The 27,737-nt window shown below is 46.1% G+C and overlaps 1 protein-coding gene across 2 annotated transcripts in view; it reads right to left on the reverse strand.

Moving 5' to 3' along the window:
- LOC119382568 (CREB-binding protein) overlaps positions 1–27,737 on the reverse strand; it is a 95,354-nt gene that overhangs the window by 20,159 nt on the left and 47,458 nt on the right. For both annotated transcript variants that reach the window (XM_049412238.1, XM_037650322.2), the window contains 10 exons: positions 17,344–17,678; positions 16,754–16,872; positions 16,216–16,386; positions 14,193–14,350; positions 14,014–14,094; positions 13,663–13,719; positions 12,239–12,316; positions 11,009–11,076; positions 4,699–4,846; positions 1,157–1,417 (listed from right to left, as the gene is read on the reverse strand). In XM_049412238.1, coding sequence (XP_049268195.1) covers positions 1,157–1,417; positions 4,699–4,846; positions 11,009–11,076; positions 12,239–12,316; positions 13,663–13,719; positions 14,014–14,094; positions 14,193–14,350; positions 16,216–16,386; positions 16,754–16,872; positions 17,344–17,678 — 1,476 coding nt within the window. The remainder of the gene's footprint in view (positions 1–1,156; positions 1,418–4,698; positions 4,847–11,008; positions 11,077–12,238; positions 12,317–13,662; positions 13,720–14,013; positions 14,095–14,192; positions 14,351–16,215; positions 16,387–16,753; positions 16,873–17,343; positions 17,679–27,737) is intronic.

A 27,737-nucleotide genomic window follows, 5' to 3' on the forward strand; every position in this document is an offset into this window, starting at 1 on the left:
AGCAAAGGCGGGTAATTCACTTGTGAGCACGTAGCGGGCGTCGCTTCACGACGCGAAAAGGCTTAGCTTGTCACCGGAGGGGTTGGGTGCACTTTAATAAAAGTGCACAGAAAAAAAAACCGGCTTGGCCGCTAAGCGCACATTTTTGAAGGAGAGTCCATATACAACGAACTACTGATATAGCGACCACTTTTCGCGACACTTTCGAGTTCATTATAAGCGGGTTCGACTGTATAGAATTACTGTTTACATCAAACACTTGTAAAACTTCTTTAGTAATCCCATGATAAAGTATAGTGCGGTACTATGTATGTATTAGACTCCCATTCGCCACCAAATTCACAGGCAGGCGTATGGTTGCTCTTACTGAACACTGACAAATAGAAAAGTACCAGTCCAGATGACATTACAAATGCCTTTTTAAAGCAGTAAGCTGAACCCATATGTAATTCGCAGCTTATGTATTTAAAATCACTTCACGTAGGTCGCCTTCCAACTGAATGGAAAATTGCAAAAGGTCATTCCTGTGCACAAATCAGGCGACACCTCTTCCCCTCTTAACTAGACTAATCTCACTAACATGCACCTCTTGTAAAATACTCAAATACATCATCCTTTAACATCTAACAGAATATGTTAATTCATTCGTTAACAACATATTACACTCTAACATGCATGGTTTCCGCAGTGGCCCATCAGATGTTACCCGGTTAATAGAAACACTAACAGCTGACTACAAATTGATGTAATTTTTATGGACCTTTCCAAGGCTTTCGATTGCGTTTCACACCTTAAAATTGATATGAACTGTCCAGTAACAACACAGACACTTGTCCAGTAACAAACACATATAAGCACTGGTCCGTGTTTGCTACAATCCCTCGTCAGGAAATTTTTTGCACTTGCTATCATCGGGTATGAACTATACGACAGCAAAAAGTCTGCTAATGAATCTGTACTGGTAGCATTGCAAACCATTGTTGAACTTGGATTCTTCCACTAAAATTCAAGCCATTTTTCTTCCAATATATCAAACACTACTAACTTACAAATAAGATTTTTTTTTTTAATAATTATATGTCTATTGTATAATGCAGTTGCCATGAACCGGTTCCACTTCTAGCACAAAGAAGAAAAACGTAGAAGTCCAACCTACCCAAGTTGCTTGACATAGTCGAGATAACCCAGGAGGATCTCGTGGTAGACTGCAGTACGAAACCGCTTGGGCCTAAAGAAATGCACACTGTCCAGGTAAGCTATGTACACACGACGGGTGTTGGGCGGATGACATTCTGAGCCATACTCTTGCACGTGCATTCCGAAAAAGCACGTGTCCACACCGTCAATCTCTTCAAAAGCAAACAGTGCCTTTGCACGGTAGGGAAACTGCTCAGGCCAGTGCCCCGTATCCACATATCTGCAATGGAAAGCAAAATGAAGCTATCAAGAACCTCTGGAGACTAAAATGCTCCCTCCAGCAGAAACGCAAGACATTTATTAGTTCCATGTCAGAGCAATGAAGAGACAGGGTTCATGGCTATCAGCGTCCACTACTGATACAGTGATGTGCTGTCCTCATCTGAATCCGATAATTTTTTAAAAGAACTGCAGCTCTAGACTCTGAGACCTTCACTTCCTGGTCACTGTCAGTCCAGAACTTTCAGACACAAATGTTTTGTTTAGGCATGTGCAAATATTCGAGCACTTTGAATATTCGAAGGAATGTTACAGTATTCGAATTCGCTTCACCATGAATTTAAATTACTCAAAATTTCGAAGTATTCAAAATGAACAAACAGGCGTTCATTAGACCACATGTAACCTCCCTGTAAAGGTGGTTTCACTGCAGTGTAGGAGTGCTATGCCATGAAAACACCTATCCAGAAAAAATCCTCACTGCCGTGAAGCCCCACTTCAAGGTTAAATGAACATACTACTACCCTCCCATCGATTTATCATTTTTCAATATTAAAAGCTTCTTATATGGGCTTACAGTCGACGTCCGATTTCCCGGACGCCCGAAATTCCGGACATGCGTGATTTCCCGGACTCATCTGTGGCACCGTCAAGTTCCCCGTAGAGTCAATGTATTAAAAAGTCCGAAATTCCGGACGCTTATAGCCTTCGCCATCCGATTTCCCGGACTTTTTACTGTTAACCGCCGACCCAAAGTCACCACCGACGCCGCCATTTTGGTTGTTTTCATTTTCATATCCTTGAACCCACCATACTCGCATCGCAGGTGTGGCCAGCAGCACCGCCGCACCGCGCCGCGGCTGCCGTAACCTCGAAACCGCACGTGTCAATCTGTTGCCAGCCGTAGCTTAGCCAAGCCAAACCTCACTATGTTCGTTCACGTGTTGTTTTGTCAGCTGTGCCAGCTCTGCGGTCGTGTCTGCGGTTGATCGTTTGCTGCTGCGCGCTACCTTCAGTGATCACGTTTCCCGACCTTCAGCACCCACCAAGTTCCTAGCTGTTTCGTGCTGCGCTTTTCGTTGAGCGGATTCGCCGTTTACAGCAATGGCACCGACTGCTCCTTCGTCTTCGTCCGCGCCTTCGAAGCGCACAAAGCCACCTCGTAGGCTCACGATGACGAACTGCCATCCGCGGACGTTGCCTTCGACGATCTGCGCGCTGACGGCGTGTTGATTCCAGCCGAGATAACCCTTGAGGGCTTCACCAACGCTGACAAAGACCTCGAGCTATGTGTGGAGTTGACCGATGACGAAATCATTCATCAAGTTACACAGGATTCCGATGACTCCGTCACCGAGAACGAAGAGCCAGCTCCTACACGGCCAACGAGCTCGGAGTTGACGCGAGCACTGATGACACTGTCATTGGTGTACAGTGGCAACATGACGTTGACTGAAATTGAGGCAGACATAATCGCGGGCAAGCGGACCGTGCAAAAGAAAATAAGCGACTTCTTTGCGCCCAAGTGCTGACCTATGAGGTAGTGCCGGCCACGTCGTATTTTTTTTATCAACGGCTCTTTTCAGACCCACCTAAACGATGCATTGGCTGAATTGCTATGGGAATCTTGTACTCCGGCTGTGACCCTCTCCGTCAGCGAAAAATACCTACCAAAAAGGTGCGTTTTCACGTGCATTCGTTTTTCCGGACTGCCCGATTTTCGGGACGTTTTCGCGGTCCCTTGAGGGTCCGGGAAATCGGACGTCGACTGTATATGCTCTAAGTATAGTTATTTTTAAAACGTAACATGTTTTACCAGTTATCACTTGCATCTTACTGAAATTCAAGTCCTGCTACTATTCAAAGCTGCTTTCACTTCACTTCGAACCAAAAAAAATGACATTCGCATATGCCTTGTTCCAATTTTTAAAAATACTGTGCAGGTTAGTAGGTTCATGACAATTACGCTCATTTTTTTTTACAATATGTGATATATACTATTTGAACTAATCTATTCGAAATGATTTGACCAAATCACTATTCACTTCAAATTCGCTTCGAAACTACCCAATTTACTATTCGCACATCCCGGTTTTTCTTAACTTTTTTTTTTGAAGCACTGCCATCAATGGATGCACACGAAGAGAGAAGGACAGTTTATTTAAATACCTGCTGCCAGCATCAAAACCACTTTTAACTGAAATTTGTGCGTCAATGTTTCATTTTTTTGCCACACCATCTACTGATGGCACAGGAAAATACAGTAGACTGTCGTTAAACGGAACCTGAAGGCACCAGAAAAGTATGTTCCGTTTAAAAGGAGTTTCATTTACTGGAAGATGAACGGGAGTGCAGAATTTAACTGTGAAACAAATCAGGGGCAATTGTTCCATTTAAGGGCGCAATTCCGGAAGGACATGGGTTTTAAAGCTCTCCTTAGTTGTTTTTTAACCAAATTTGATAAGATTTGGCATGCTTGTTTAGTTTCTTCTTTCAATTCTAAAGATGCAGTTATTTTTCTCTGGGTTCATTATATTATTATGCAATTAAGAAGACAATATCTTTTGTTCTTACTACAATAGACAAATAACCACCTCACAGAAATATGCAAATGACATATGCATCAACAGGGGAAAGCAAAAGGCTCACAACAAAGGAAGCACAAAGGAAGCACAACAAAGGAAGCACAATTGTATCCTTATTCCTTACTTTACAGTACATTAAACTCCATTGTTTTGAACATGGCCATGGAGTAGTCCCACAAAAGACAGATTTTGAAAAACTTAAAGCCAATCTAATTAAAATTTGCTTGCTTTGTTGTGTGCTCCAAACCCTTAGCTTCATGCTGCAAAATGAATTTTTGTTCTATCTGTGATAGCCACTGATATATCACAGTAAATGTCTTGCTGGATGTGCATTATTAGTATTTTGAAAAAATGAAGAAAACAAACAAATGTGACATTTCGTTGTGGAGCGGCACAAATGTGTGTGCACATGCACACTTGCAAAACATTAGTTGGCTACAATTAGTAGACCCTCAAGGCAGAGAAATGCAATCACGGCATCATTGAATAAGTTGTTTTAGCGTCAACACAGGCAAAAAATCGGGTGTTCTACATATTTTGAAATTGATGTTACAGCTGAAATATTAACCTGAGAGACATGAAACTTGAAAGTGGCACTGCAGAAAGCGCTTGTTTCCACAGCTTGTCAACAGTCGGGAAAGGTTTAAAGTTCAAAACATGAAAATACCTCTGCAGAGAAGTCAAAACAAAAACTCACCTCATCTTCATGCCTGGTTTCACTTCCACTAGCTTCTCTGTACAAGAAACAACTCTAATCGTGACTTCACCCGCCCCAGATTCCTTTTTCTTCAAGTAGCAATTGACTCTATTTTCTATGAAGTTGGCCAGCTTGCATGTTGGCAAACCTGAAATGGCAATCATTCAAAACATAAGTACACACATATGCGAGCTAATAATAATAATCAATGCAGTGGCACCATCACACTAATTATTAAAAATCCCTATTTACCTTAAAACTAAGTTCAGACACAATGGGACAGCTAACAATTAAGTGTATGAGGAAAATGCTGTCAGGTGTAGCAAGTACAGTAGAACACCGCTGATACGTTTTTGAAGGGACCGCAGAAAATAAACATAAGAGACGGGAAACACAAGAGCCGAAAAACAGGAAAAAAGACAAAATATTTAGTGGTACAGAATTTTATTTCAATGCTTACGAGCAGCACGAAAATTGCCGCGCTCAGCCACGATCTAGTCGACGGATAGAAACACGAAGCTGGGGACGGCCTCATCCACAGAAATGTAATCAACGTATGTGATATTTTTAATACCAACAGCAGTAGGCATGAAAGAACTAAGCACACGCAATCACGACCAGCGCGGCGAGTCCGACCGCGAAGTGCGCACACGACCATGCGTGCTCCAACCAGCGCAGTGAGTCCGACCACGAACCGCGCACACGACCATGCAAGCTCCAACCAGCTCGAACTCCTCCCGTCCTCCGACAAATAACGATGATGATGAGTCTACGCCAACGCGATGGCAGAAGTTAATGCCAATCTCAAAGGCCTTGCTTTTGCAAGCAATTACGTCATAGACGCCATGTTTGTGAAATACAAATCTCAAAGGCTATGCTTTTGTCAATAGTAAATGCCAATCTCGAAGGCCTTGCTTTTGCGAGCAATTACGTCATAGACGCCATCTTTGCAGTACGAATCTCGAAGGCGATGCATTTGCATACCTGCCAAGTTTGGAGAAACGGAATCCAGGAGATTTACTCAACCGGGGGGGGGGGGGGGTATAAAGTATGCCGACCGCGGGGGGGGGGGGGGGGGGGGGTGTACTGCTATAGCAATTACACGGACATTAGGCAGTTTTAGAATAGCGTGCGAAAAGCTGTGCGTTGGCTTCTCGCGCAACTGCGCATGCGTCGTGCGCTAACCGCTTGCGGGCTCCCGTTAAGTGACGAAAATAGCGGGCCGCAAACGCTAACGCTAACTTAGCGTACGCCGATTTAAAACTGCCTACAGCGGGATTTTGCGGTCGCCGCTGAAACCGATAACATCACTTACGCATCGTCTGTTTCACGTGCGAGTAAAAGCGCGCTAGCGCTAGGGACGAACGCGGTTGAAGCAGAGATGAAACAACCCGGCCGTCACCGTCGCGCGAAGGGCACATGTGATAACATCGCTCCGCCTGCGAGGCCTGTCGTCGCTTGCTTACCAGTTATTTCGTCGGGCAAGGGAACATAAGGGGCGCCGTTGAGACGGGGACGATCGCCAGCGCCTGCGAACGCGCTTTCTCAACAGACATCGGTAACGGCTAGCTACCCTTTTAAGTGTTGGGCTCTCCACTTAAAGCAGTAGTGACAAAATTCTGAAGGCGAGATAACTTGTGGAATAGATTTGTGTGTACAAAAACGCATCATCTACGAAATATTAACGGCTGATATCACCTATAAGACATTTAGGATCAATTCTTAAATTGCGTGTTGCGCACCGCGTGGGGGGGGGGGGTGTACTGAAGGCGAGATAACTTGTGGAATAGATTTGTGTGTACAAAAACGCATCATCTACGAAATATTAACGGCTGATATAACCTATAAGACATTTAGGATCAATTTTTAAATTGCGTGTTGCGCACCGCGGGGGGGGGGGGGGGGGGGGTGTACTGCTATAGCAATTACACGGACATTAGGCAGTTTTAGAATAGCGTGCGAAAAGCTGTGCGTTGGCTTCTCGCGCAACTGCGCATGCGTCGTGCGCTAACCGCTTGCGGGCTCCCGTTAAGTGACGAAAATAGCGGGCCGCAAACGCTAACGCTAACTTAGCGTACGCCGATTTAAAACTGCCTACAGCGGGATTTTGCGGTCGCCGCTGAAACCGATAACATCGCTTACGCATCGTCTGTTTCACGTGCGAGTAAAAGCGCGCTAGCGCTAGGGACGAACGCGGTTGAAGCAGAGATGAAACAACCCGGCCGTCACCGTCGCGCGAAGGGCACATGTGATAACATCGCTCCGCCTGCGAGGCCTGTCGTCGCTTGCTTACCAGTTATTTCGTCGGGCAAGGGAACATAAGGGGCGCCGTTGAGACGGGGACGATCGCCAGCGCCTGCGAACGCGCTTTCTCAACAGACATCGGTAACGGCTAGCTACCCTTTTAAGTGTTGGGCTCTCCACTTAAAGCAGTAGTGACAAAATTCTGAAGGCGAGATAACTTGTGGAATAGATTTGTGTGTACAAAAACGCATCATCTACGAAATATTAACGGCTGATATAACCTATAAGACATTTAGGATCAATTTTTAAATTGCGTGTTGCGCATCTGTACGCGGAACGTCCCACCTCACGCCACGACATCAAACAACAGCCACCTGCATCACGACCTTGTGTTGGCGCCATAATTCTTGCGAGCGCTCTCTGCTAGCGAAAACAGAGCGCACCTTTTTTATGTACTTATATGTACGCATCACAGGCAAGACGCGGCTGCGGCACTGCGGCACAAAGTGCACAGCTACTTCATGCGCAATGCAACTGAGTTAAACCTTTCTACCATCGTTAAAAAAAAAGAAGAAGAAGAATCCTTTCTACTACGTGGCCAGACAACTTTGCTCATGTGGCCAGACAAAACACTGGACGCGCGGGGCAAAACTGTATTTCCGGGAGATTTTCCTATGACCCGTACAAACGGGAGAAACGTTCAAAATCCGGGAGTCTCCCGGGTAATCCGGGAGACTTGGCAGGTATGCATTTGTTTGCATCAATCGAAAGATCCTGTTGCTTGCACCTCTCATGCGGCTAATATTACGGTCAAACCAGGCCAAGCTGCGTGAAAATGCACCAGTGACCGCTCCCTTCGGTAGTCACTCGGTCGGCTCCGAGCACACTTCGCGACGTATCATACGGGAACGGTCCGACAGTTACGACGTAACAGCGGGATTCCCAATACATTGTATCCTATGGGAGCTATGCCGGGACCGGCGGAAAACGACGTAAGAGCCGGGAAAACGCAGCAGTGAGGAACGTAACAGCGGGGTTCTACTGTAGACAAGTCTTTTTGAAACTCTCAGCACTTCTTTGACTAGAAGAAAAAAAACAACAACTTCCTCTACAGAATTCTGCACATAAAAAGGGAGCAAGCAAAGCAACACAAATGTCCCAATAATCCCAGTTCAAAGTCCTTTTTTTTAACACGAAAGTGTTTTATGCCGGGGTCCACCAAGACTTCAGTGACGTATTTCCGTCACGGAAATGACGAAAAAATTTACACGATCAGATGGCAAAGAAAAAAGTTCCTTCAACGGGCATCGAACCCACGACCGCTCGGTCCGCAACAACAGATGCCGGGCACGCTATCCACTGCGCCGCGGTCACAGACTCTAGAAGCTTTACAAACGCACCTTTTATATCTACCACTCTCCCGGTCGGCGGGGTGGTGTTGCCCTCTGGGAGCAGTAAAGTAAAGTAATTCGTCATTACTGTGGCCTCCGCGATTAACACCTGCACCGCGTTACACATCTGTCCCATTCGGCACGTTTTCAATAGAAGTTCAAGTTTGTCAATGCCTTAACACACCGCAAGGTGGCGATCTTAGCCCAAGCGTCGTAAAAGCGTCGGCCTCGCTGATAGCATCACGCTAATCCAAACCAAAAATAGCTCTGCGACGCTCGCCTGCCTCACCTGGCTGCTACACCGCGTTCCCCGCTCACGCGCTCACCCCGAGAAAAATCGCGGCCAGGGGGCGGCACGACGCGCTTTGCGTTTCCCTCTAGTCCGGCGGTGGTGTTCCACAACCTGTTTTTTAAAGAAGATAGTCTTTCTTGGGGAACTTAAACGCAGAAATTGGTGTTCAATCACACTTTAACATGCCGCGAGATGGCGACCAAGTTCTGCATCCAATATGCGACGCTCTTCTGTCTATCACACCTCATTCTCTGATTACACTTTCAACGTTAACTACTACAGCTACCACAAGGTTTTGTGTAATCATTAGAGCTGTGCGAATAGCAAAATTTTGGGTGCGAAGCGAATTCGAATAATAAAGATTGAGTGCGAATCGAATCGAATAATTTCGAATAATTTTCGAATATTTCTCAAACATTTTTCGAATAATTCGAAGTGAAATTACAGAAAAAGTTGCAGTGAATCCCTAAGTATGTTCTTGTGAGATAGCAACATGAAAAGTGTTTCTTTTCGCGAGGTTGATGAAGCGCTGGTGGGGTCATATTTCATAGTTGTCTTTCTTATCAAGAATGTGGCAATGTAGAGGCCGAATTGTATTTATGTACATGATTTGGTGCAACCAAAGTGTTGCCGACAACACTTTACACGTGATAGGCAGAGATGCCATTTCCTCAGCCTCTCCTTCTCTTTCAACTTCTGTGGAAGGCCAACTAATGTGGCAGACAAGGGTGTGCTCCCTTCAAGTCCGGAGTTCCAAATCTGCCTTGTAGACATCGATATATAAGAACATATGAAATTTTGGATGCTAAAAAGCTTCGGCGTCCGATTTTTCAGACTTCCTGCCCAAATTTCAGGTCCAAAACAGCATTAATTGAGCCCCCAACACCTGCCACATCTTTCATCTCCATATTGGAACCAGGGTTTTATTGAGTTAATACATTTGCGACCGTAGCAAAATTTTAGGTGCGAAGCTAATTCGAATATTTAAGTGCGAGTGCGAATCGAATCGAATATTTTTCGAATATTTCTCAAATATTTCTAGAATATTTTTCGAATACTTCGAAGCGAAATTGCAGAAAAAAAGTTAGAGAGCATTCCTAAGCATATTCTTATGAGATAGCAACATGAAAGTGTTTCTTTTCGCTAGGTTGATGAAGCACTGCCGGGGTGATGTTTCATAGTTGTCTTATCAAGAATGAGGCAATGTAGAGGCCGAATTGTATTTATGTACATGATTTGGTGCAACCAAAGTGTTGCCGACAACACTTTGCACATGATAGGCAAAGATGCCATTTCCTCAGCCTCTCCTCCTCTTTGAACTTCTGTGGAAGCCCAATTGATGTGGCAGACAAGGGTGTACTCCCTTCAAGTCCGGAGTTCCAAATCTGCCTCATAGACGTCGATATATAAGAACATCTGAAATTTTGGATGCTAAAAAGCTTCGGCGTCCGATGTTTCGAATTTCCTGCCCAAATTTCAGGCCCGAAACAGCATTAATTGAGCCTCCTACTCTGCCACATCTTTCATCTCCATGTTGGAACCAGCGTTTTCTTGAGTTAATACATTTGCGACCGTACCGGAGCTTGAAAGGCAGCTTTGCCGCAATACGGGGGTGTGATGAGGTGAAGCATATTGAATATCTAGGGACCACTTTCAATCGGGCGTTGACTGTCTTTTGGCAAAGTTCTACCGTAACGGACCTTGAAAGGCAGCTTTGCCGCAATACAGGGGTGTGAGGAGGTGAAGCATATTGAAAATCTAGGGACCACTTCCAATCGGACGTTGTCTCTTGCCTAAGTTCGACCGTAACGGAGCTTGAAAGGCAGCTTTGCCGCAATACGACAGTGTAATGAGGTGAAGCATATTGAAAATCTGAAGGGGTAACTTTCAACCGGACGTTGACTGCATTTGTCTTTGGGAAGTTCGAATAGTTCGAATAGTAAAATTTCAGTGCGAATCGAATCGAATAGCAAACACTATTCGAAAAATATTCGAAATTTCGAATATTCGCACACCCCTAGTAATCATTTAACATGGACGTTAGTCGTCAGGATGGAGATGCACCAGCAATCATCAAAGTGGGTGCGTCCACGTTATACGGTGCTATAGCTGCCAGACATCAATATACATTGAGCAAACTCTCTTATATCAATGTACAGTAAACATTCAGTTACGTCTGTAAGGGCACGCTTTACTTTCGTGTTATTCCGATTCCTATGACGGAGGGATCAACCATCTTTTTTAAATATGAAATTCACAGAAGTTGCTAGGAAGAGCATTCACTTTTCTGTGCTTGCAATGTAATCACTGTCGATATGTCAACTCTATCTTATCTAGTTTTATTGTTACTATTGCAGAGAATAATGGCAAATAAGACACTCACGCTTTGCAGTGAATTTGTTTTCTTTCCTCTTCTTTCCCTTTTGCTTCAGGCAATTATCACAGGTAAACCTGTAATGAAAATGTGCAATGTTCGTATAAATCCAATGGCCTGTCAGCCCATACATGAGATAAACACTCGTGAAAACAAGCAGCACAGAGGCCTCAACATCTAGCAGCACCCTTCTTGGAACACTGAATGTGTGTACTACAATAATGCTCCTTTTATTCACAACCTTTTCTTTTTTAAATAAAAAAAAAGATACCCCTTCTTCTTATATAGTGGTCTTTGGCAGAATTTAGCTTGCCATCTGGCTATTATGGGACGAGAGAAAAAAAGTGTTGCCATTTTCGTTGATGTAAGTAAATGCGTAAACTCACAATGAGCAAAGAGGCATTACTGCGGTCTCGAGCACAACATGTATTAGCAGGTCTCGCCTTAACTATAACCCTTGCATTCAAGATGGCTGCATTCAAAAAAGGATGAACAGAGGCAAAGAGGAGCATGGCAGCAGTGCACCACTTGGTTTCTGCAAACAGAAGGCGAAACAGTGCAAGCAAAGTGCCTGCAACCACCAAGACAAATTGGAGCAGAAGACAGGTCAGCCTATGAATACAGCAAACAGAACCCGAAGCTGAAACATGAATTAGCGTGCTGCATAAAAGAAAATAAAACACAGCACACATGAAGAGACAGGAGTCTTTTTTTTTTTTTCATTTCTTTTCGATGTGTCACGCTAATTCATGCAGCAGCTATGGAATACCAATTTGCCCGAACAACAACCCTTCTGAACCCAAAGCTGCTGTCAACAGGAGCTAGCCTACAGTCAAGCTGCAGTGATACCAGTGCACACCCCCGTGTCCAGTACATGCCTTTCAATGACCAATGACAGCGTTACGCAGTCCTGAATGACTGGTACACACTGTGAGATTTCAAGACTAGCAGCCATACCGAGACAAGAATCTCAACAGTTTGTGTGTAGTTTCACCTTGCGATGACGAATTAGTGTTTTGACCGTAAAACCCAAGTTTCGTAGTTGAGCCATGCACCATGCTCACTTCAAATATTTTTAAAGCATGCAAGTTATAAACAGATGCACAGCAAGTTTTTCTTGTACCCTCATGTGCATTCATTCCATGTCAATGTAATTCAGACTCCTCCCAGCCTTGTCAACATCACTGACACACGGTTGTCGCAGGGCTGAACAACAATGTTCTGCAGGATGCGACTCACCCTTCAGGCCAGATGGAGTCGAAGTGTAGCACACACACCTGGTGCAACTTGCGGCCGCAGTCAAGGCATTCCACAAACCTGCACACAGGCAAGGATCACTCTTTTAACTGACATTCACAAAAGGCAAGAAATTAAGTGTGCATTATATTTCTTCCTATAGTATACCTGCAAAACAGCAAGGATGCAGCAAGGAAAAGAAGCAGAGATAACAGCACATACTCTTGCTTATTTCTAGTGGTGTGCGAATATTCGAGTTTCGAATTCAAATCGAATAGTTCCTAATCGAATAATTCGATTCGACTTTCGAATAGGTAGTATTCGAAGTTTCGAATAATTCGACAGGACGAATATCTAAAACGCGACAAAGGTCAATGGTGCAACTTTGTTAGGGTAGGGTGGCTAAAGCTAACGCTAACGTCGCCGTTAGTTAAACTTTCACTGACATCCTGGTTCAAAAGCGAGCGAATGTTGATCTTAAACCAGATTATATCATTTCCGCACGTAGAAAAACACATGAGAAAACTGTCACGTCCTTCACAACTTCGCTCCCAAAACGAAAGCACGGACTTGCGCAGTTCGGTCGCATATGCCGCTAGCGCCGTAAAACGACCTCACTTTGGCCTACGAAACCCTCGGTGATTGGCTTTGCATGTTAAAATTTGTTCACGCTGGGCATTCACCCCTGCCACACCGCATCAATCGTTCAGAAACTCCCATCGTTCCGGCGCGCAGTTAAAACGCAGCTGTGAGCGGGCGCCCGAAGCCTTCTGGTCCCGGAGCACACATGGCGATGAAGCACAACATTACCGTTCTCAGGAGAACTTTATTGCTTGACCATGGGGAGAGAAAACTAGTTACCCTACCCCCCTCAGTTAGGAGGTGAGGAGTTCCACTGCTGCCTGGAATGGCTGCTCGTCTACACGCCTGCGTGCCCATAAAAGCTGAAACAAAAGCCACTCCCGAACTAGTGCGTAATGAAGCTGTCAGTACGCCGTAGCGTCCCTGATTTTTCCTTTGTCTTGCCGTAACTGGCGGTATACATTTCGTGTAAATATACTATTCGATATTCGATATTTTCGGCCACTATTCGATTCGAATTCGATTTGAGATTAAATTTCACTATTCGCACACCCCTACTTATTTCTGCTTGTAAGTCAACTGCCATTTGGCATGATTTGTAAGTAGAAAAGCTACCTCGCAGGAGTACACATATCCCCTATTGAGATTTTAAACACTTCAATCTGGGTCTTTTATGCCTCATTGCACATATATTTCTGCAGAGGTACTTCTAATAACAACACATATTGTTCATAAGATGTTGTTCTGTCAAACTCAAATAAACCAAGGCTGAACTGCATACCACAATGCAAAAATTTCACTTGTAACATCCCGAACAGCCCTTCAAGAAGCATGAATATACTCACGGCTCAAGCTCCAAGTGGTCGTTCTTCATTTCAACAAACTGGTCCTTACGGATGGTTCTGCACAAGCAAGAAAAAATAAAAGCTTGTCTGTAGGCTTCAACAAATAAAAAGCACAAAGCTATCATATACTAACAAAGCAGCAAATCACAGATAAACAGTGGCACAACAGCAAATACGGTGAAGGAAAAAAAAAGAGGAAGAAAAATGGAAAGTCTGCCACACAGATATTTCAGTTTTTGCAGAATACATCTATGTTGTCTTAATTGCAAATGATGGTGCCCACAACCAGAGATGTCTAAAATAGCACCGCACTGAAAGAAAAAAAAAGGACAGGGCAAGCAATTGGCTTACGTCTGAGGCTGTGTAGGATCATCTCCAAGAGTAACAGAATCACCGGGAATTTCTGCAAAGCACTTTTGGCAGTAAGTGTACCTGCAAAAGGTTTCATGCAAAGAATGAAAACTAAGTTTAACACTGTCGCACAAATGCTTTCAGGTAGCACTAAACAAAGCATCAGCACAGGTACGTACCGGTTCTGATAGCTCCAGTACTTGGCATCTCGGGGGATAGTACAGAGCTGCTTGCCAAAGCAACAAAGTACCTGAGGCTGGTAAACGTACTTCCGACCACAGCAGTACCCCAAGGATTGCATTACAGGATCGATCTCCTGCTCAAACTCCTCTGAAAGCTGAAAAGAAACGATTTTATTATTCATTAAATAATTGTGACCATGAAGTAAGATTTGGACCAAAGCAAGTTGCAAAGAAACTGCTGCACCTAGTAGTGACACTCCAGTCCCGATGATCATTACCTCCAAGGAAAAACAAGGATGAATGTGCGATAGGCCAACAGAGATAGGAACTTTTGAATAGAATACTGAGTCAAATACACTGATACCTCGTTAACTTCAACTCGCATATCTCTAAAGAGTGGCTATCTTCTGCAACCCTAAACCATTTCCCATGTGTCATGTGTTTATTGTCGTACATCTCAAAGTAGTTTCGGGCCACATTTCGGACATCTCGAAATCTTGCCTGAGAGTGGAACAAAAACCTCACCACTGGATAGTTCTACAAGCTTGTGTAAGGCTGCTGCGCCTACAACGAAGCGGATGCTCTCCCTAAATGTGAAGTCGTAACCTAGTAGCACAGCAACTTTATCAAGCAACGCTGTGGCACATTATGGGACACGACAGACGTGCACAGAGGCAGGCCCCACAATACAGCATGCTTGGTACAGTTCATTTTGTTGACAATCAGAAATCCGTCAGACTTCAGATTTCATTTTATTTACGCAACGCATGCAGCACGATTTTTTTTTTTTCGCTGGCTGTGCGGTGGGGCGATGATGCCACCGCCAATGAAAAACAAGTCATTGACACTAATAAGAAAGCTAGCCCTAATCAGGGACTAGAAGGCCGGACAAAATCGAGCATCGCCAAATGATTTGGCACCCCTTGTTTATGCTTTCAACAGTGGTAAAAAACAAGAAGAATGTGCTGGATAGACAGGCTGACACTCTGGACTTGTGAATAGGCTACACCGATTTCACCTACAGCATTGGTTGGTTTGACCGTTTTACACAGCAAAACAAGGCGGTGTCAAGGCCAGCACATGGTGAAAGTGGCCTTGTTGACACAACCACTCTGGAGGTGCCAACATGCCCCGAAACAAGAAACACGATTCGTTTGCTGCGAAATGAAGTTAAGTGCAGACGTCCGGCACATGTGGTGTATGAAGCAACTCAAACATCTTCCTAGGTCCGAATGTTCCGCAAAACAGACCATCCTTACCCAGTCTTTCTGTGCTAAATAAAATAGCAGTACCGCAAAATACAGCTGGTTCGTAACTCTGGTATGTCAATATTTCTTCTCTAAAACTTATATGAAGAGCCAGTTTAGAAGCTCCTGTTAAAAAGCTGGTCAGTATTGTTAAGTTTTTAAATTGAACTCCAACTTTCCACTGCAATTTCCGCACTTTGCTTGTCTCGAAAGTAGTCTTATCTATAAATTTTTCCGGTTTTTACCACTTTGAGTTAACGAAGTATTAATGTATATGAACATTTAACACATTTCTCATTTTTAAAGGTGAATTGTATATCAACACAGGGGCATGCCAAAGTTTTATTTTAAAAATCTGGTAACAAAACATTGAGGTGCACTTTTACTTTGAACCTGCCAAAATAGGGTGCATGTTAGATTCAAGTAAGTACAATAGCGCCCTTCTACCTTGCTACATTATAAGGCTCCACAGAGAGTTTGCAAGAATCGCAGCAACTCGACGATAGCTAATGGCATGTTGTACTGTCTAATGTTACATCATAGATCACATGCATACTCTCCTTTTTGCAGTTTCTCTTGGGTTCACGCCAGGTTCATCTTACAACATTCCACAGTAAGCACCGTATTTTTCTATTGTATTATTTAGCTATTGTAACTAACATATTGTAATAATGGCGTGAACATTAAGGAAAACTTGCTTTAGGAGTTCATTAAAGGTTAAGACAATTAGGACCTCACTGCTTTGCTCAGAGGTCGTCGGTTACAAGACTTACTTTTGTGCAGTAGCGATAGACACGGGATGTCTTGCGGTTGTAGAGCCAGGCATTGTCAAACATGAGCCAGACATCGTCTACGTACTGCCAGGGGTCCTGGTACTGGCCGGTGTCCAGTTTCCGTTTGATGGTGGACAGGTCCATTGGGTTTTTGACTATGTCGAAATAGTCCTGGGAGAGGAAAATGAGCAATGTCGCAAGTGTTTAAAATGTCTCGGACATAAATTAAACACACAAGGAACAAAAACGCCATCAGCGCATCGGATAGTAAAGCTGGAAGGCATCAATTTCTGCCAAATGCAGCAATAAGTGCTTCCACCAGAAAAATTACCAAAAGACAAGGTAATTGAAACATCGTAACAAACAGCTATGCACTGCTGCCTTAGAACTACAGGATTAAGAGGGACTACGTTGCACGGAAAACAATATAACAAGAAAACCAATGGTGATCAATGTGTGTCAAGGCAACACTGTTTATGGCATAGCTCCTAAGTGAAAAGGGAAAAGCAATCGCCACACACTAAGATGGCCAACTCACAGGAATTTGAAGTAGTTGAGGGTCCACAGGTTGCCGAAAAGGCAGGGAGTGCGGGTCTTGTCTGTACAGTTTTTCTAATGTTGGCATCAGGGCTTGCCTCAACTCATCTGGCTTGAATACTGAAACACAAAAAACATTTTTTTAACACAGGTCACCATAAACCAGTCATGGTTCGTTGAAAAAAAAAAAAAGCCTGAATATAAAAACACAATGGATTAGGCTAGCTGACATGTCACAATTACTACACCCAAAGCAAAAAACAACTGGCCTGAAAATAATTTGGCAGAAGTGACCTGCCCTATGTGTTTGCTCAGGAACTGCTGCATCTGCACAGCGACTGCAACTCCTACGTAGTAGCATCATTCAAAACAGTACTCACAATTATCGTTCTATCTTCTTTAGGATTCTTAGTGTTTACATTTCATCTAAACGCGTTGATTTCTCACAGCATCTTAATCCTTAGTAATCTGCTATAACAAATTATGCCAAAGTCCTGGCTATTACTTTTCCTATAACACGTGCACCAAGACAAAATAAGCACTTCAGAACGTTCAGAACCCAACTATGTACAGTCTAATGAGCTGGCGCACCTTTTTTATTAGACCTAGGCTTCGGCGGTGAGCTAGCAGACATGGACGAAGATGAGGAAGACTCTGCTGCCGTGCTAACAGGCTCCGTTTTAGCAATTACAGGCTTGATGTCAGGCTTGGCAGCAGGAGTGGGTGCATCTCCTCCACCCATGCTGCTGGCTGGGGTGGACACAGGCTCCTCCTTCACTGACAGAGGCTCTTCCTTGACTGGACCAAAGGATGGAAGCCCATTCTCCCCAGGACCTTCCAGCCTGTTTTCACCTTTGCCTATGGAGCGCAGGTCTGGTTTGCAATCCACCTCCATCTTGCTTCCATCTTTCATCGACTTGGGTCCCCTGCACACGACAAGGATACAGCATGGTAACCATGCATAATTCGTCTCCGCCGGTTGCTTGAGCATCGCTCGCACCCTACTGCACCTTTGTATGGAAGCACCTTTTCTTGATTCCCTCGGCTCTAGCCACACAGCTTTTTTTAATAAATACCTTGACTTGAAGGGGGGGCAAAGTATTTTTGCCATGCAGTTCAGCTCGCGAACAAGATATTCCAAATTTATGACTGTGAGCAGTGAGTAACAGATACAGGAGACTTTAATGGAACCAAGCTTATACTGATACCGGTTTTAACAATATACTGCATACAGCTAAACCTCGACATAAAAAAAACATGAATACAACAATATTCTCAACATAAAGTACTAAACTTATTATGACTTCCGGTTGGACCAAATTAATTTTTTTAACATTATTGAAATGAGTGTCTCTTTTTTGTAGTGTCCTATTATTCAACAATGCTGTGGTGCTTTTAGTAAAAAAACAAATCCTTTCGTGACTACATATACTTCGCATAAAAGGTCAAACTTCAATGTAACAATGTTTCAACATAACGAAGTAAATTGCAGACTTTACAGACTTGCTCCACTGCACTGTGAAACTTTATAGTGTGTGCATTTAAAGGAAAAATGAACCACTTACTACTACATTCCCATGCCGCAATACGGGTTATAATTAAATCAGGATCCTGGGTCTATCCACATGAACAGACACATGTTGGTAGGAGGGGAGGGGAGGGGTGGAACAAGATCGCTGCACCTGAGTACCAAGCCAGCTATGAACGTCCCGTAGAGTGGCACCAGTGAAGCCTTTTTCACATGACCAACCTCAAAGAGTTGGGTAAAAGTGAAAGTTGGCTAAGTTGGTGACACATCATCTAAACGTGTGAAGCAGCGTATAGAAAAGAGGCACAAAGGAAGAAACGATAAATAGAACCCCTGTCGCACTCCCAACTAGCTTATTAAAAAAACAAATGCGGTTAATATGCATACACACCAGCCCTACGGTGTGTAACAATGACTTTCACTGACACAAAGCTAGAACATTTTACTAGGGGTGTGTGAATATTGGAACTTTCGAATACTTTCGAATAGTGTTTGCTATTCGATTCGATTCGCACTGGGATTTGACTATTCAAAGTACCGTATTTATTCGAAAACAGGTCGGGCACGAATATAGGTCGACCCCTACTTATAGCGCTCTACGAGAAATAAAAAAAAAATATTCGAAAATAGGTCGACCCATGTTTTTTTTTAGAAACAGGAAAATTGAAACATAGCACACCTTTATTTACAATTAACTTAGCGCCCTAGTCGCTGCCGGGAGTGTCATGTTCGTCAGATGTGCAAGGAAGGTTGTCGGATTCTTCGCAGGCATCCTCGGCATCCGAAATGACGTCGACTTCGCTGCCATCGATTGCGTTGGAAATGCAGCACTTTTTAAAGCCAGACACGATAATTTCCGCTGACAAGTCTTTCCGCGCGTCCTTCACCCACGTCGCAACTTCATTGAGGGAAGCCCTTCTCGCGGCGTCCCGTCGGTGTCATTGCAGCATCCTCCTTCAAGCCACTCTTTGTAACTCTTCGCCACCCGGTCCTTAATGTAGCCGGGACGTCATACCTAGCGGTATGACGACCAGGTCTGTTGGCCTTCTGCAGGGCCTCCTTGATGCCCGGAGCCTCAGTTCTTTTTCAAGAGCGTCATGCCTGCCAGTTGCTGGGCCGCGAAAAGCAGGACGCTATCCATTGCACGCGAACAGTCGGTCCCGCTGCTTCCGCCAACCCCTAATCAACTTTTACGTCGAACTCACGCTGAGCAGCACAATTGCTGGAATTCTCGGCAAAAAGTATCACTTGACGCTTGAAGTCAGCTGTGTAGCTCTACCGACGCGACACCGTCCAACCGCGCATCTGCAAATGCGAACCGTCACGTCAGATCAAACAACAAACAAAGAGTGAGGCCTTAGGCCAGTGCCAGTGCGGCTGCGCATCGGCAGGCAGCACGGCTAGGGGGCTAGGGACTTCACGGCCTACCTAGGGAAATCACGGGTTCCAGCGCAAACATGGCGGAGCGGCTGCATTTCGCGGGGGCTTTGAAAAGGCGGTGTGTAGCTATTGCACAAATAACTTTTTTTTCTTAGTTACTTAGTCGGAAAAGGCGAACGGGTACGGTTTTTATACCAGATTTTATGGTATATAATGTGCGTATGTAGCAGGAACTGCTTGAAGAACAGCAGGCGCGGCAGTTGAACGCCATAGGTGCGGTGCTTTTGGTCGCTTTGATCGCGAATATAGGTCGAGATTCTTTGGTCACGAATATAGGTCGATAGCTGATTATGGGCAACATTTTTGGGAAAAAAAGGTCGACCTGTATTCGAATAAATACGGTATTCGAACTTCCAGAAGATAAATTCACTCAAGTTTGGACTTTCTCTAGGGACCGTGAAATTGCCTGAAAAATCGGGCAGTCCGAAAAAAACGAATTCATGCGTTTTTTATTCCGATGAAACTGTCAAATCGCCACAGCCACGTCTGAAATAGCTTTAATGCCCCCTAGTACACTTATCAGGCATTCTGATGCACGCCCAGGCTCTCATGAATACATTCGGTACCTGCTGCGAACCCTGCTTAGCTACGTGCCAACCGCCAATTGCAAATTTGCGTCTCATGACGAGCGCTGCCGATACCAGCAATGCGTGAGATAAATTACGGGTCTGTCGCATGGAGCGTTTGGCTCGTCCAGCTTTCCCTGATGCGTGTGCGTGCACATACATCGCCGAATCTCCGCCGATACGCAACATTTGCTGCTTCGTGAAGCCGATCGTTTTTAGTTGTGTGCGGCACATCGCCAAGTAAGCTGACGCCGTCACTGCCGGGGCACTTGCTGTACTGTACGCACGTGTTTGTCATGAAAGTGCTCGTGATGCCCACTCTGTTCCTCACCGCACACGGGCGCGACGATGGCAAACTGCTTTTACTGTTGGACGCAACACATCTGTGCGGCGCACTTAGTTTTGCACAGAGGCAGCATGAACAGCGGCGCGGCGCGTTCAGGTTATACGCATACCACTGTGCTAGGCCTCATGCACTACTGAGCAGTTAGCTGAAGATGCTTATCAGAAGGGTTGTCGGCGATTAAGCCATAATGGCGCGTTTGCTGCCTGCTGCCATCCCGCCTCTGTGCATTTCCGGTGCTTATCCGTAAAGACATGACTGCACTGGCCGCACTGCACCGTTAGCGCCGTGGCAGTGGCCCCTTCAGATTTTCAATATGCTTCGCCCCACCACACTTCGGCATTGCGGCAAGGCTGCCTTTCGGACTCTGCTACGGCCACAAGCGGATTGACTCGCGAAATCGCTGGCTCAAACTACGAGATTATAGACGCGGCAGAGGTGCGAGCTTTAATTAATGCCATTCCAGAACTGAAATTTGGGCAGAAAGTCTGAAAAATCAGATGCTGAAGAGTTTCAGCGTCTGAAATTTCAGATGTTCTTATACACTGACGTCCATGGGACAGATTAAAAACTCTGGACTCGATGGGAGCGCACCCTTGTCCGCCACATCAGTTGGGCCTCCATAGAAGTTGGAGGAGGAGGAGAGGTTGAAGAAACAGCATCTTTTCCTTTCACATGTAGTGTTGTCGATGCCGCTTTGGTTGCACCAAATCATGTAAATAAATACAATTAGGCCTCTGCATTGCCTTAGTGATAAAACAACTAGGGAACACCACCCCTCTAGCGCTCCACCAAACTAGCCAAAAGAAATGCATTCAGGTTGCTATCTCATAAGCATCTGCTTAGGGATCCTTTGTAAAACTTTTTTCTGTAATTTCGCTTCGAAGTTTAAAAAAATATTCGACATATTCGACAACTACAGTCAATCCCGGATATACCGAACTCGGATATACAGTGTAGCCCGGTTATAACGAAGTTGGCGGGAACCTGAATTTACTTTGCTATAACTGTTTTTTCGCTATACAGTTGATCCCAGATATATCGAACTTGGATATATCGAATTATTGGCTATATCGAACAGTTGAGAAATCCCCTTGAATTTCCCATGCAAAAGTATGGGGCTGGTGCGCACGTATATCAAAGTCCCGCACAGCGAAACATCCGCTATATCGAACAATGTGCAGCGCCGAAGCCCAGAAAGTGCATTTTCCCTATCAAATACAGTCGATCCCGGATATATCGAACTTGGATATATCGAATTATTGGCTATATCGAACAGTTGAGAAATCCCTTTGAATTTCCCATGCAAAAGTATGGGGCTGGTGTGCACGTATATCGAACTCCTGCACAGCGAAACATCCGCTATATCGAACACTGCTGCGCGCCGAAGCCCAGAAAGTGCATTCTTCCTAACAAATATTGATAATTTTTCAGCCGCGTTTCGGCCGCGTTGCACGAGTTTTGCGAGCGCGCGTTTCAGAACACGGTGCTCAACTTTGTCCATCAGATTGCAACTGCCCGGTTCGGAGCACAAGTACATATGCAGCGTGTCGACAGCTACGAGAGCTGCTCCGGCGGTCCCAGGCTGAGGCGCACCAATGTCGTCACCTTCGCCGTCCGAGGAACTGCTATCTGCGGCCATTCCCTTTTCGGAGACGCTAGTGGCGAATATATCGGTGGTGAGCTCCTCCGTTGCGACGAGGTCTTGACCCACCAGGGCAAAGTCCAGATAATCCAACCTACTTGGCGCAAGGCTTGCATCGCCCGCGGCCTCCCCCAGCTGCCCCAAGCTCGTCACTGCCGCGGCACCATCCGCTGCAGCAGCATTGATGTCTGCTTCTGCTGTTATTTCTTCGGCAGCGCTGCCTCCCCCGCAAAAAACCTGCTTTCTCGAAGCAGTGAAGAATGGGCTCAGACTTCAGGTCCCGCCAGGCTCCACTTGCGAAAAATACCGCCTTTACTAGCAGCACCTTCAGGTCGGCAGCGTTGTCGACTGTACGGATTTGAATGAGCAGACGCTCGATGACACGGCAGCAATAATGCACTTTGAAGTTTGCTATCACTCCCCGGTCCATCGGCTGCATCTTGGCGGTTGTGTTCGGAGGCAGAAAAAGTACCTCGACAGCGCTCAGATGTGCGTTAACATGGTGTGCACTGCAATTGTGCAGCAAGAGCAGCACTTTGCGCTTCTTCGCGGACATTTCCTTATCAAAGTCTGTCAGCCACTTCCGGAATATCTCCCCCATCATCCACGCCTTTGTGTTGTGTGTGTACGCGACAGACATTGACAGCACCTTGGCGAAGCCCCGCGGTTTCTTGGGCTTGCTGATGACCAATAGCGGCTGCTTGTCGGAGCCGTCCATGTTCGCGCACACCAACACTGTGATGCGATTTTTGCTGTTTCCCCCCCCCCCCCCCCCCCCACGCACTTATCAGTCTTTGCCGTGAGAGTTTTTGCAGGCAACAGCTGAAAGAACAGACCCATTTCATCAGCGTTGTAAATATCTCTTTCGGTGTATGTCTCAAGAACGCCACGAAAGAAAGAACGGCTTTGTGTGCAACAGGTATGCGCGGAGCCGCTGGTGGAGCGCCGCCACCGCAGCGAGGCTTAGGCAGGCCTAGAGTTGGTGGCGCCATGCCGTAGAAGAAAAGCAATTTATGAGCGCACTATCTTGCTTCGCTTTTTCACCAAAATGAGGTGCCACAAGCGGAACCAGTCTAAAGCGGCCACAAAGTTTCTGAAGCTGCCCCCCAGACCTCCTCTCTGAAGAGAGGAGTACGCCGTGAAAAGAGGTAAGATCGCGGCGGTCGGCCCACCTGGCATTGGAAAAAAGAATGGGAAGCGTTCGCGAGACAGCTACCAGGCGACCGTGTGGTGCGGTGAAGCAAGCTTTCGCAGGGAGCCGAGTGGGGCGAAGCGGCTGCCGGGAGCCAAGAATTGGCGGTTTTTCGGCCTAGTTGATTCACGCGAAAGCTCAAAAGGTGGTTTGATGAGTTTTTTTTTTGTTGTTCTCGACAAAAAAACTTCGCTACAGTAGAAGCTCGTTATAACGAAGCGGGATATAACGAACTAATGGATATAACGAAGCAATCGTAATTCCCCTTGAAATTCCCATAGACGCCCATGTATTTAAAACCTCGTTTTAACGAAGCTAAAATTTCCTCACAATGGATATAACGAACACTTTTTTTTTTCCCACCGAGCATTTACTGATCATTTTGGTAGCCGGAAAGTCAATGTCTTATAGCACGCAACGGTTTACGTCCCATCACGGATGCGGCAATTCGAAACTCGCGCCTCGCGCTCCCGAGGAGCCGCCTGCCAACACGCGCGAGGGTGCGCGCCTGCCTGCCTCCCCTTTCTATTGAAACTCGTGGACCCACCCGCGCACGTCACCCGGCCTCCCCTCTCCCGCCGAACTCGTGGACCCGCCCGCTGTCCTGTTGCGCGAGTGGACTGCGTGGACGGCCACGCCACAGCGACTGCGGCATGACTGCGGGCCTTCTTGTTGCTTGTCGTTCGCTGCGTGCGCATCAGAACAGCGTCTCTCTCAGTTCCCGCCGCTAGACAGGAGATGGACGATGGCAACGGCAAACGAAAGCGCAAAACGATTACGATCGAGCAGAAGGCGGCTATGTTGAAAGCCATTGAGTCCGGCGTCAAGAAGAAAAAAGTTGCCCAAGATTTCGGCGTAGCGTTGAGCACGGTACCGCAAGCGTGTAATCGACCGAATTCTACTCAATATGAGCATGAAGCGCGAGACTACAATCGACCTCTACATGGCGATCGAGATGCTACAGGCTGCTTGGATGTCTAACAGCAAGCACGATCGCCAACTGCTTCCGGCATGCCTCATTTGGCGTCAACAGCGGCGGTGAAAGCGAAGATATCGGTGCTGCCGCCAATGAGGGTGCCGCGGGTGACCAAGACCTGGCGTCGTGGGACGCTCTCCTTGACGCCGGAGTTGTGCCCGACTGCGACACCTTCTGCACGTACATGTACGTCAGTACCGATGCTGACGCGGTGACAAGCGAAGAGCTGACAGAGGCTAAAATTGTGCGCGCGGTGACAGGGGTGGTGAATGACGACAGTGACGAATGTGTCGACAACAGCCCGGAGTTGACGAACCCGATGTTCCGACGTCCGCGCAAGCGCTGGATGCGACAGACCTGCTGCGCCGCTTCTTCGGCGCTCACGATGACGATGAGGACGGACTCGACATAGCGGCAGCGGCCGAAAAAGGCATCATCCGCCTGAGGAAGACACGGCAGAAGTCTATTAAGGACTTTTTTTCTGCTAAGTGAGTCGCCAGCTGACGTGCCGAGTTTGGCGTGAATAAAGTAGGAATTCTTTGCAGTTTTTTCTTTTACTAGTTTTTCTCCGTGCAACAGCCGTTTTCGTTTGCGTGGCAGGCTGCTGTGAGATTCGGTGGTAAGTACACCCTCTAATTCTCGGTAGAAATGGATATTGGCTATAACGAACTAATGGTTATAACGAAGTAATTACGACTCCCCCTTCAACTTCGTTATAACGAGGTTTTACTGTATATCCGCTGAGTTGCATTTTTTGACTTCGTTAAAAGTGGACTTAAAAGGCATTGAAAATGCGGAAATTGGGACGGAAAATCAAGATCACTTCGTTATAACCGCTGTTTCGCTGTAAATGGGTTCATTATAAATGGGCTACATTGTACCGAATTATTGGCTATATCGAACAGCTGAGAAATCCTCTTGCATTTTCCTTGCAAAAGTATGTGGCTGGTGCGCACGTACATCGAACTCCCACACAGCGAAACATCCGCTATATGGAACGCTGCACCGTGCCGAAGCCTAGAAACTGAATTTTCCTAACAAATATGGATCATTGTTCGGCCGCGTTCTATCAAGTTCTGATCCCTTGTCGTGCGCAGGTGATGAAAAGGCGGTATTATTCTATTGTGTTGATCTAGTTCAATGCACAGCGCTTGTCAGTGCACCAGTATATTTGATGCGTGATCCACAGGTTTTAACGCGCGGGCAGAGTGTTTTTTAAAGGGGCCCTGCAACACTTTTCGAGCATGCTCAAAAAGCGCTGCCGATCGGTAGTCGAGGCTCCCGAGAACACGCGAGCCAAATATTACAGCGATGCGCACGGCCTGGAATTTACAATAAATTCCCAAAGTCAGCTGAAAATCGCTCCCTCTTCTCTCGACAAATGATGTACTGGTCCGCAAAATATGACGCGATTGTCGGCAGTTCCATCATTGGCTGATGTTATAATCACGATAACACCCTCATTATTACTTTCGTTGTTAATTTTGAGTTCAATAAGTAGATAATATGTATGTTTATATTCTGTTATCGCGTTAAAAACACCGAACAAACATTAATATTGGCACTTCCGGTCTCACCGACAGCTCGTCTGCTCGTAGTTGGGTGGTTCCGTTTTCTTCGCCATGCGCAGTGCCGAAAACGTGAATATTTCTGTGCTTTTGACCATCGCCGGTTGCCGTTGAGAGTGGCAGCCGTTCGAGTGTTGCCTCGTCAGCTGAGAACTGCATCGTCGGCACGTTCTCACGACCGACCGAGGCACGGGCGCAGCGTGTCTCCGATAACAATGCTGGCGTCCGGTAATGGCGGCGCTTCGGGGTCGTCTGCCAGTGCCGTCTTACGAGGCGATGTATCGGAGTATGGGCCGAAACCGATCTCAGCTGTCATTCGTTCCAAACGAGCGCGCAGGTTTGCTTCCATGGTTGGCAGAGCGATGAAAACACTACGGCGTTCGAGGTGCACACCCAACATTACCAAACCGACGTGCAGTTTTCAAGCACGTGCGATATCGGCTCCGCTCGACGAGAACAACGCAAGTCGACCGGAAGTGGCGGCACAGACCACGTGGTTGCGCCCAGACGTCAGAGAGAAAAAAATGAAGAAAAAAACTCCGCCGGCGCTCTTGGGCGGAGCCTCGCTCCTCTGCGCTGCCTCCCTCGACTCGCTGCCTAGCTTTCCGCGCGCTGGCGGCGTTGAGTTGAGGGAGAAAGCTGCGGAACGTGATCTCTATAATTTGTTAACACCACTTAGACTTGACGGATTCGAAAAATTTTTGCGGCATATGACTCGTGAAAAGTCATACGTCAATAATGAGGCTATTCCAATATAACTAAGAAAGGTGTTGCAGGGCCCCTTTAAAATGAGAATGCGAAGTGACTCCGCAGCGTCGCAGTAATGTTTGCATGCCCTTCCATGTTCGTGCACAATGGCATGCGGGCCCGAAAAACATGGCCTTCAAGATGCGCAATCTCGTGACGTATTTTTGGTGTTTTCGGTTTTAAAACGCACATCTCAGAGGCTATGCTTTTTTTCGCATTTCTCGCCAAAGCAGCGGCAGCCTTCTACAAAGCCACAAGTGTCATCGCTATAACCAACATGTCGACGGTGGAGAAATGTTTCTCTGTGCAGCGTTGTCGTTGTCTCTTTCGGCATGTGGACTTGTGTACCTCTCGCTTCGTTCTTGATAAATCGTCATTCGGGAGTCGAACTAAACATTGTCCCGCTCATAGCAATAAAAATGATGACCGGTGCTTGGAGTGATGTCAAGTAAAGGACAGTCGTGCACTGTCTCCTTGCAGGCCTTGGTGCCAGGTGACGACTTTGGGTGCGTCATGACTGCTGACTACGGCATACGATGTGTCAGTGAATTTTGCGATATATCGGACAGGAGCACAGCAAGCGACTTCATCGGTGCAGATAACGACGGAACTGTTTCTGACTGCATCGACGCCAAGATCATAGCTGACGATGCCAGTGCTGCGGAAATGGACCCGTGCGGTTTGAAGATGCCAATGCCACCGCTTCCACCCCTAAACCCTTTGCCACGCTACAGAGCTTGCATCGACGTTCAGCGTCGATCACCGCTGTTGTGGCCGAAGGTGCTGAATTTGCTTATTTGGAAAGCTTCAGTGATACTGACGATGACTTGATGAATTCACGGCGCGCAAGAAGCAAGACAAGTTTGCGAACTATTTTCATGCGAAATAAAGTGCAGTAACTTGCCAAAGAAAAAGTTGTCGCCTTGTTCTTTAGCATATGTGAGCGAATCATCATGTTCGCACTTTTTCGATTTCTGAAA

The sequence above is a fragment of the Rhipicephalus sanguineus genome, chromosome 2 (genome assembly GCF_013339695.2).
Source record: "Rhipicephalus sanguineus isolate Rsan-2018 chromosome 2, BIME_Rsan_1.4, whole genome shotgun sequence".
Classification (NCBI taxonomy): Eukaryota; Metazoa; Arthropoda; class Arachnida; order Ixodida; family Ixodidae; genus Rhipicephalus; species Rhipicephalus sanguineus.